This window comes from Condylura cristata, unplaced genomic scaffold, assembly GCF_000260355.1.
Source record: "Condylura cristata isolate star-nosed mole 26May11 unplaced genomic scaffold, ConCri1.0 scaffold00001, whole genome shotgun sequence".
Lineage (NCBI taxonomy): Eukaryota > Metazoa > Chordata > Mammalia > Eulipotyphla > Talpidae > Condylura > Condylura cristata.
The window spans coordinates 1,418,395-1,427,501 of NW_004567102.1; the positions used below are offsets into that span (position 1 = coordinate 1,418,395).

The following is a 9,107-nucleotide window of genomic DNA, read 5'->3' on the forward strand; positions in this document are numbered from 1 at the left end:
CCGGGGAAGTAGGGCGGGGCCGGGGGGGCCAAAGACGGGAGGGGCGGGGCATTCGAGGGTGGAGGGTGTGGCGGGGGCAAGAGGAAGGGTGAATGGAGGGCGGGGTCGTGAACTGGGGCTGGGGGGCGGGACTTGGAGTGACATTGGAGGGGGGCAGTTAACGGATGTGGCATGGGGCTGGGTGCCAGTCGTGAAGTGGGCTGGCGGGAGTGGGGGGATTCCCTCCTGCCCCGAGGGCGGGTCTCCCTACTGAGGAAGGGGCTGCGGGGATTCCCTCTCTCACGGGGTCTGACTGGCCGTCTGCCCCAGCCGCAGAGAGGCTGCCTTTAGCTCTGCGCCCTCCAGGCCTTTCGGAGGTGAGGGAGGTGGGGTGAGGTGCCCGCCCCCCCCACCCCCGGCTCCTCCTTCCCCCCAAGTCCTCCCCTCCCACCACCCTCCCCCCGAGCCGGTTCGTCCCTCCCCTCCCCTCCCCTCCTTCCCCCAGCCGCCTCCTCCTGCCGCTGCCGCTGCTTTGGCTGCTGCGTCATACGCCCCAGAGCCGCTGGGACGGAGGGGCTGGGCCTGGGGACCTCCCCAGCCTCTGCCTGCACGCCCCCCGACGCCCAGACGTGCTCTCCCCGCGCGGGGGGTTCGCTTCGGTCTCCCACGTCTGCCTCTGCCCAGCTCCCGGCGGCCCCAGCTGTCACTGGTAAGGAGGCGGCGGGAGGCGCCCGTGGGGGGGGCAGGGAGCCGGGGGTCGGCGCACTGAGCGGGCTGGAGAGCCTCGCTGCGCTGACATCGGGTCGGGTTGGGCCGACTCAAGTCCCTCTCGGACTAGTGACCGGTCTTGGGTAGTAAAGACTGGGACTGGGACACGCCCCCCTCCCGGGGCACTCAGGGAAGTTATCTAACCCCAGGGCAGTGAACCCCGAATTTGAGGGTGACCTGACATAACCTGGTGCCAGGATGATTGTTCTGAATGGGACGCGCGTGCCTGGGGAAGCAGCCGTTTCTACTCTAGAAAACATTTCCAGAAAAGCTCCCAAAACACATCTCTGGGTAACAGAACACGCCAATTATGACACCCCTGAACAGCAGAAGGTGACAGTAGAAACAGTGTTAACCTTCTGCAATCATCGTTTCTGCTAAAACCTCAAGGCCAGCATGCAATATCCCAGGAGAGCTCTGGAAGCTTGGAAACTAGAGAACTAGGTTGGGAGAGTGGGGAGTGTATGGATGAGGAAAGCCAGTTGACAGAGTTGGAAGAGCTGGAGTTCAGAAGCTCTTAAGGGGTTCCAAGTGGTTTCCTATCCAGGTGTCTCAGGGATTTAGAGACCCAGGGGTGCAGCTGCTTGAGTCCTGGACAGAAAAAAAGGCAAAGAACATTGGAATAGTTTCTCAGTATTCATAATGTTCTTCTTTCACCGCATTTCTGGCTAGGTGCCCCCCCAGGATGCAATGGCACAGCCCCCCCGGCTGAGCCGCTCTGGTGCCCCTTCATTTTGGGACCCAGCTTCCCCTGCTCCCACGTCAGGCACCAGACCTCGACTTTGGGAAGGTCAAGATGTTCTGGCCAGATGGACAGATGGGCTGCTGTATTTGGGGACTATCAAGAAGGTAAGACCTTTGACTTCTGACCTGTCACCTTACCCCTATCGCCTTTGTTCTGGTTCCCATTTCATCCTCTATGCTCACCCAATCTAGGTCGACAGTGCTCGGGAGGTGTGCCTGGTCCAGTTTGAGGATGATTCCCAGTTTCTGGTTCTATGGAAAGACATCAGCCCTGGTAAGAGCCTAGAGGACTGAGCATGCATTCCTTGACAAACAGAAAGCTGACTTGGGGACAGAAAGGAGCTTAAGAACAGGCCCTGTGACTCTGTGTTCCTTCACAGCTGCCCTCCCTGGGGAGGAACTCCTCTGTTGTGTCTGCCGCTCTGAGACTGTGGTCCCTGGGAACCGGCTGGTCAGCTGTGAGAAGTGTCGCCACGGTGAGAGGGCAGATGCCTAAATGACCCAGGTTGCCTCTGGCTCATCCCCTCAGCACTGGTCCTTATGCCATTTGTCCTGGCCTGGGTCCCCCAGCTGCTGCTCTGGCCAGTTTCTAACTTCACCTACTTCCAGCACAGGGAGAGGCAACCATGGGATGGGGATGTGTGTTTTGCTGACAGAAAGTGGTCCAAACACATCCTTTCTAACCAGGGGCCAAACCCTAAACCTCTAAAAGTCTCAGTTCTTGCATGTGTAAGAAACATACACCCATCTCAGTGAGACCATGGTCAAGAATTGTGAGGTGGATACAACTCTTCTGTCCTGGTACCTAGGGCACTACTCTGGCAGGCAATGCCATAAGGGTCTGTCAATATTCTCATTACTCAGCTTATCACCAGGATTGTCATGTTCCAAGGGCCCCAGCCCCCGGAGAGGGAGAGGGCCCATCCTGGGTCTGCCGCCAGTGTGTCTTTGCCATCGCCACCAAGGTAAAGGCGCCCTCCTGTGGGAAGCTCCCACCTGCAGCCTCCCCCAACCTTTCGCCTCTCCCCTCTGAGGCTCCTGTTCTGTCTGCAGAGGGGAGGTGCGCTGAAGAAGGGCCCCTATGCCCGGGCCATGCTGAGCATGAAGCTCTCTCTGCCCTATGGACTAAAGGGGCTTGACTGGGACGCTGGACATCTGAGCAACCGGCAGCAGAGCTACTGTTACTGTGGTGGCCCTGGGGAGTGAGTAGTGAAGGGCTGGGGGTAAGGAATGAGTGATGTGGCAGCGGTTCTCCCAGGGAGGAGGAAGAGCAGGGTGAGGGGAGCGCTACAGGGATGGGAGTAGGTAAGCCGGGTATGGCAGTGAAGGGGGGTGTATCCGGAGGCCACTAGTCCTGTGTTTCCCCTCAGGTGGAACCTGAAAATGCTGCAGTGTCGGGGCTGCCTGCAGTGGTTCCATGAAGCCTGCACCCAGTGTCTGAGCAAGCCCCTCCTTTACGGGGACAGGTGAGAGCAGGGGAGCCTTTCTGGGACCCCCACTCTGGGAGCGCGAGGGCCAGCTTTCCTCTTCACCCATCTGTCTGATCCACTTGCTTCCCAGTCTCTGTAGCTGTCCTTACCTGTCACCCCTTTCTTGCTTGAGAGTCCTCCATAGTATGGGTTAGTTTTCCTGAATGAGGTGTGTTCTCTCCCTCTTGCCCATGTCCAGGTTCTATGAATTTGAATGCTGTGTGTGTCGGGGGGGCCCTGAGAAGGTCAGGAGGCTGCAGCTGCGCTGGTGAGCTGGATCAGGCATGACCCCCATGTACCTCCTTTCCCAGCACAGGCAGTCCCCTGGCTTTTGTAATGCTTCTTTTGATGCCATGTTTCTGCAGGGTGGATGTGGCCCATCTTGTCCTCTATCACCTCAGTGTTTGTTGTAAGAAAAAATACTTTGATTTTGACCGTGAGATACTACCCTTCACCTCTGAGAACTGGGACAGTTTACTTCTTGGAGAGGTAATGGGTCCTGAAGCTTTGGGGGTTAGTGTGGAATAGGAAGATGCAAAGGGGATGGGAGGCATCACCGCTTCCTTGATTGCATTTTCCTTCTCCTCCCCAGCTCTCAGATACCCCCAAGGGAGAACGTTCTACAAAGCTCCTCTCTGCTCTCAATGGCCACAAAGACCGGTGAGTTGAAACAGAGATAGGGGTGTGAAGCTTGGGAAGGAGGGGCTGGAACCCCTGGGAAGATCATCTCTGCAAGGTTAAGTAATGGCATGAGTGTGAACCTTCTGCAGAACTGATCCTGTGTCACTTCTTTCCTCATCCCAGTTTCATTTCGGGGAGGGAGATTAAGAAGAGGAAATGCTTGTTTGGTCTTCATGCTCGGATACCTCCCCCTGTGGAGTGCCCTACTGGAGACGGAGTCCCCACCAGGTCACTGGTCCAGGAGGGATGGGAAATTCTCAGGGCATTAATCTGGGGGTAAACTTAAGGGAGATGGGGAGGACTTTGGGGCATCAGGGAGGGGGCTGGGGGGATAAGGAGGCCTCTTACAGCTTCCCTTCAGGGCAGGGCCCTGGGGGAGGGGTCTCACGTCCCCTGGGGAAGCGCCGGAGGTCCGAACCAGAGCCCTTGAGGAGGAGGCAGAAGGGGAAAATGGAGGAGCTGGGGCCACCCTCAGCAGTGCGCAATCAGCCCGAGGCCCAGGACCAGAGGGAGCGGGCTCGTCTGCAGAGGGCACTGCAGGTACAGGTGCAGGGGGATCCCCTCGGGGCAAATGGTTGGACTTGTCCCACTGGATTCACTTGAACGAGTCAAGGATTCACTCAGTTTTTTGCCCTCCTTCTAGGCCTCAGTGTCTCCACCACCCTCCAGCCCTAACCAGAGTTACCAGGGCAGCAGCGGCTACAACTTCCGGCCCACAGATGCCCGCTGCCTGCCCAGGTTAGTATGATCACAACTCAAATCTCTCCTGCAATTGTTTCCATCTTCTGAACCTTATCACCCAGAATTTATACCCCCTTGGCTACACAATTCTTGTCCTAGAAACTTCTGGAATCAATGTCTGGTCCCCAGTATCTGAGGCTGACTGTTCCTTAAGGGTAGTGTTTGAGCTCTGGCTTTCTCCGGGGAGAGGGTATTGTTTCCCAGCTTCATGTTCTGACTTTCCCTTCCTCAACTTCAGCAGTCCCATCCGGATGTTTGCTTCCTTCCACCCCTCTGCCAGCACCGCAGGGACCTCTGGGGATGGTGAACCCCCAGATAGGTGAGATTCTGCCTTTGTACCTGTGACCCCCCTCTTTGCCTCTGTGTCCTTAAATCTTCAGTGTAATTACTTCTTGGTTCCTCTGATCCTCATGTGGCCTCCATTGCCTGTTAGTCCTTTCTTGCATCTGGACTCAGCTGCCTTCTCTCCCTAGGTCACCCCTGGAACTTCACATTGGTTTCCCCACAGACGTCCCTAAAAGTGCCCCTCACTCGATGACTGCCTCATCTTCCTCAGTCCCAGCCCTCCCCCCAAGTCTTCCTAGACGTTCAGCACCCCCTTCTCCCCTATGCCGTAGTTTGTCTCCTGGAACTGGGGGAGTCCGAGGTGGGGTTGGCTACCTGTCCCGAGGGGACCCTGTCCGGGTCCTTGCTCGGAGAGTACGGCCTGATGGCTCTGTGCAGTACCTGGTTGAGTGGGGAGGTGGGGGCATCTTCTGAAGAGCCTGCCCTTGCCCATCTCTCTATTCACACACACCGGCACTTTCAATACCCTGACCTCTGACCTCACCTACAGCTGGGATGTACCTGGAGAGGTAGGGGGTAATTCTCTCTACTTCCCAGGCTGGAATCCAGGAGGGGGGTTGGCGAAGACACTCTCTTCTCTACCCCCTTCATGATTCCTGACCCCTCCCCCACCCTTTTTCCCATTTCTTTTGATGTTATTTTGTTACAGCTTTTTAAATATTTTTTAAGATTATTTAACCCCTGGGGACAGGGACTGAGGAGGGGGGGGCTAATGATAAAGGATCCCAGACTCTATGATTGAAATAAAGATAACATAAATAAATGTAGTAGCTCTGAGTTTATTGTGAAAGATGAAGACACGGGGACTGGAAGCAGTCTAATCTTCCCAACCAATTCACAGACGTGACAATGAAAAAGGCGAAAGGCGAGAGGAGCAGAGATAGCATTTATTAGAAGCCATCACCTGGGAGTCAGTGGGCACGGACTAGGCAGGTGCAGGGCTCATCATGGCAGGACTGTGCTGGAGTCAGAAACTGACTCTGTAACCTGGCGCACCCAATGCAGGTAGGGGGAGTTTCCCTGCTCCACAGGTAATGCGATCACCTCAGCCACTTCATAAGGGTGCACAGAACTGTGGAAAGGAGAGGGGGAGCACCTAAAGATTGACCCAAAGAAGCCCAGGCCTTCAGACTGCCCAGCCAGTCCCACCTCCACAGTACACATCCCCACCCCTACCCATCTCCAAGTTCTTACCGAACAAAATCTGTCAATGCCGGAACCAAGGAACTCTGGGTTTTAATCATCTATGGGGCAAAGAAACATGGCTGACTATAGGGCGGGGTTGATTTTAGATTCACAGATGAGGGGCAGGGGCCACGGGGGTCCGGGAATTGAGGTTTTCTTGGGTGGGGGAATGTTTCTCACCATCAGCACCTCACTGTCTTCCTCAATCTTTCCTTTCCACTCATAACTGTAAAAGTTAGGGAGAGTGTGTTTCTCTCAAGGAAAAAGGCTGCCAGTCAGCCCCTACAGTAAGGTGAACCCCCCCAAGTCCTATGACTCACATGGATGTTATCTGAGGAATGAGGTTGACGCAGGCTGCCAGGCGCTTCTCCACCACAGCCCTGGAGGTGAAAATAACAGCCCATTCAGAGCGCTCCATGACCCGGATTTTGGCCCTAGCGGCCCATACTTGGGCTTCCAAAGAGGGAGCTAGCGTGAAGCAACAACTCCGCCCCCAACTCTCCAAACTCATTCTCCAACCACGCTGAGGTCCCCACCTTGCAATCTCCTTAGCGACCTTCTCATTGGGGCAGGTGACAAAGGCAGCAGACACCGAACCAGGTACATAGCCGGAGCCCGAGGCCGGTGAGGGCTGGGATGGAGGGCTTCCTGAGGCCATGGACAGCAGTGCTCGGGGTAGCAATAGAAGGCGGGAGGTCACAGGTAGCAGCGCCGGCATCCAAAGAAACGACAAGAGCAGAGCGGCCTGAGGGCAGGAGGTGAAATCGGTATCTCCCACAAATACCCCAGGAAACTGCACCCCGGGAAGACTTCGCTTGGACACTCACGTTCTGCCCTCCCTCTTCGGTACCCCCAAGGAAAAGGTCCTTGAAGTTCAGAGAGGAACTTGAAAAATTAAGGCAAAGACATGATTTTCACTAGCTCTTCTGGGGCTCAACTTCTGAGAATTGGGGTAGGAGTAGCGGTCAGGTCTTCGAGGACCGGAAGGGGCGGGGCCGGTCACTCACCCCTCCGCTGAGCAGGACTGCGGAAGCCCGTCCCCCTCTCATGCAACCTACGCAGGTAGAGGAGGGCTGAATATCAAACGCCACAAGTAAGGCGGAGAAAGAACCCCACAACCAGGAAGAGCGGCCTCTTCTTACCTGGGCGGCGACCACGTGATGAGAAACCAGCACGCACCACGTGACGGCCAAAACCCGACCACCCGAGCTCCAGAGCCAGCCAATCCTGGCCCTCACGTGGCTACGTTTGCCCCGCCTCCCGGTGAGGAGGAGCGAAGGGGCAGTTTGACCAATCAACAAACAGGCTGCAGACGTGCCTGGAAATAACACGCCCATTTCCGTGTAAACCGGAAACGGCCCATCGCTGAGTGAGGAGAGGCGCTGCGGCGTTCCACTGTCACGTGAGGGGGCCGGGTCCTCCCCAGGCGGCGGTAGCTCAATGAGAGACGGAAGAAGCCAATCGCCGGCCTGTCCCACACGCCACGTGATGAGAAAGCTGGCGCTAGAGAAGGGGGGCTGGAGACCCCGCAGACTCGATGCGTCAGGTTGTGGAGTTGGGAATCATACATAAATCCCAAAATGTGCCTGTTGACAGTCTGTTCTCGAGGCCCTAAAGAGTGGGAGGGTCAGAGAAGATTAAACCTCAGGGAGTGAAGAGAGCGCCCCCTGCCATTTTGGTTAGCACCCAAGTGTGCCTGGGTTTGGGAATGAACCAAGAGCATCAGAGAAGCCAGTTGTCCCTGGGCAGGGGAAGTGGCTAGGCAAGCACAGCCATGGCAAGATGATGGCTGGGCAAGGAAGGTGCGCCCTGTCAGTGGCAAAGAGGATAATGAAAATGGGCTGAGGGCACCCCAGACTGCTTAAACCCCTGAGCTGGAAAGACACTGGTGAATCCTGGGAAAGAAGAGATGAGGGCTCGCGGTTGGGGCTATGGAAGTAGCGATGGTCACTCTGTCACTTATCTCTTCCCATTTCATTCTTCAGGACAGGTCTACTACCCCTCAGGCTTGGGTCTCCTTCCCTTAACCCATCCCCCTAGGAGCCAGGACCTGCCCTACATTGCCTCCCTGGGGCCCAAGCACATCCTCTGACCCAAAAATGGAGAGAGGGGCCAATGAGAGGAGAGAAAGGTGGGACAAGGCAGCAAAGGAAAAGGCTCTTGCGCATCCCCAACCCAGCATTCCCCCTTCCTCCAAGATCTGGGTCTACTGGGTGGGTGTGACTGGGCTTTTACAGGCTGATGTGTGAGTTCTCTCATAACCATCTCCCTGGGGTTGGGGACTACGTCTTTGGGAGTTTGCCTCTGAGATAGATCCCTGTGGAATCTCTCAGTATTGACATTGGAATCCTTCTCAGGACTGAGGTTCCTTTTTACTTTGGGGGGAGGGGGACATTCTGGGTCCCTCTCCTAGGTCTTTCAAACTCTGAGTTTGGGGAGTCTCTGAATTTCTGAATTTTCCATCTCTGGGCTCTCTGAATGACTCTCCCCCACCCCCTCCAAGTATGGAGTTTCTCTGTCTCTGGATCTGCAGTTTCTTCTCTCTGAGATCTGTCTGGGGTCTCTAAGATTCCTCTCTGCGTTTGGTTTCTCGAAGAGCGAACTCTAAATCTGGGTGCTTTCTGAATTTGGGTCTCATCTTTTTCATTGAGTCCAGGTCTCAAATCTTAGTCCCTGAAATCACCATCTGAATCCTATGTCTAAGATTTCTGTGATGGAGAATCTTGTTGAGCCTGGAAGCTCAGATTTTTCACCCCTGACCTCTGGGGAGGACTTGGCGTCTGACACTGGGGCGTCTTTCCCTCTAAATTTTGGGTTTGTGCCTCAGATTACCCCCTCCCACTCCGGGGGGAGGGGGAAGTGTCTTTTTCTGGGGGTCTAGGGTCTCTAGTCTCTGCCTTCATGGTCTGCGTCTTTAGAACTGCTCTCTCTCTGGTGTATTTGAGTCAGGGGTCCGTTCTCTCAGATTCTACTGAGTAGGGGTGGGGGCTGCAGTGTCTCTCTCTCCTCCTCCTCCTGCTCTCTCCTCTCTCGCTCGCTCCCCCGCCCCCCTCTCTCTCTCTCCCGGCTGCCGCTGCTGCCGTTGGCTCCTATTCTCCTCCTCCTCCTCCTCTCTCCTCCTCTCTGCTCCTCTCAGCTCCTCTCTCCTCCTCTCTCCTCCTCCTCCTCCTCCACCTCCTCCTCCTTCTCCCCCTC

At 56.0% G+C, this 9,107-nt stretch overlaps 2 protein-coding genes across 6 annotated transcripts; one reads left to right on the top strand and one right to left on the bottom strand.

Moving 5' to 3' along the window:
- Positions 1-445: 445 nt before the first annotated feature.
- On the top strand, positions 446-5,484 carry PHF1 (PHD finger protein 1). 2 transcript variants are annotated; one of them, XM_004673379.2, is made up of 15 exons: positions 446-688; positions 1,420-1,596; positions 1,684-1,765; positions 1,872-1,967; positions 2,356-2,456; positions 2,545-2,693; positions 2,862-2,957; positions 3,160-3,228; positions 3,326-3,449; positions 3,553-3,620; positions 3,765-3,869; positions 3,992-4,181; positions 4,285-4,379; positions 4,621-4,701; positions 4,856-5,484. In XM_004673379.2, exons 2-15 carry the CDS (start codon positions 1,438-1,440, stop codon positions 5,139-5,141), a joined length of 1,701 nt encoding a protein of 566 aa, XP_004673436.1. In that variant the 5' UTR covers positions 446-688; positions 1,420-1,437; the 3' UTR covers positions 5,142-5,484. The 2 variants fall into 2 exon arrangements, 1 of the variants encoding a protein (XP_004673436.1); XR_001145322.1 differs by lacking the exon at positions 4,856-5,484 and having other exon boundaries at positions 4,003-4,181.
- Positions 5,485-5,487: 3 nt separating this feature from the next.
- On the bottom strand, positions 5,488-7,134 carry CUTA (cutA divalent cation tolerance homolog (E. coli)). 4 transcript variants are annotated; one of them, XM_012723202.1, is made up of 7 exons: positions 7,055-7,107; positions 6,920-6,966; positions 6,449-6,657; positions 6,233-6,292; positions 6,093-6,138; positions 5,922-5,971; positions 5,488-5,799 (listed from the first exon to the last, which is right to left on the bottom strand). In XM_012723202.1, the coding sequence occupies exons 2-7, from the start codon at positions 6,959-6,961 to the stop codon at positions 5,673-5,675; spliced, it is 534 nt and encodes a 177-aa protein (XP_012578656.1). In that variant the 5' UTR covers positions 6,962-6,966; positions 7,055-7,107; the 3' UTR covers positions 5,488-5,672. The 4 variants fall into 4 exon arrangements, with proteins under 4 accessions (XP_012578656.1, XP_012578668.1, XP_004673439.1 ...); XM_012723214.1 differs by lacking the exon at positions 7,055-7,107 and adding an exon at positions 6,740-6,797 and having other exon boundaries at positions 6,920-6,962; XM_004673382.2 differs by lacking the exon at positions 6,920-6,966 and having other exon boundaries at positions 7,055-7,134.
- Positions 7,135-9,107: the final 1,973 nt, after the last annotated feature.

Excerpts from the sequence above, each read along its gene's own strand:
- PHF1 (XM_004673379.2), top strand. The coding sequence starts at position 1,438 with ATGGCACAGCCCCCCCGGCTGAGCCGCTCTGGTGCCCCTTCATTTTGG. Across the intron at positions 3,229-3,325 it reads AGGAGGCTGCAGCTGCGCTG|GGTGGATGTGGCCCATCTTG; the intron begins GTGAGCTGGATC and ends ATGTTTCTGCAG. Across the intron at positions 4,380-4,620 it reads GATGCCCGCTGCCTGCCCAG|CAGTCCCATCCGGATGTTTG; the intron begins GTTAGTATGATC and ends CCTCAACTTCAG.
- CUTA (XM_012723202.1), bottom strand. The coding sequence starts at position 6,961 with ATGAGAGGGGGACGGGCTTCCGCAGTCCTGCTCAGCGGAGGG. Across the intron at positions 6,658-6,919 it reads CAGTCCTGCTCAGCGGAGGG|GCCGCTCTGCTCTTGTCGTT; the intron begins GTGAGTGACCGG and ends TCCTGCCCTCAG. Across the intron at positions 6,139-6,232 it reads ATTCCTCAGATAACATCCAT|TTATGAGTGGAAAGGAAAGA; the intron begins GTGAGTCATAGG and ends TAACTTTTACAG.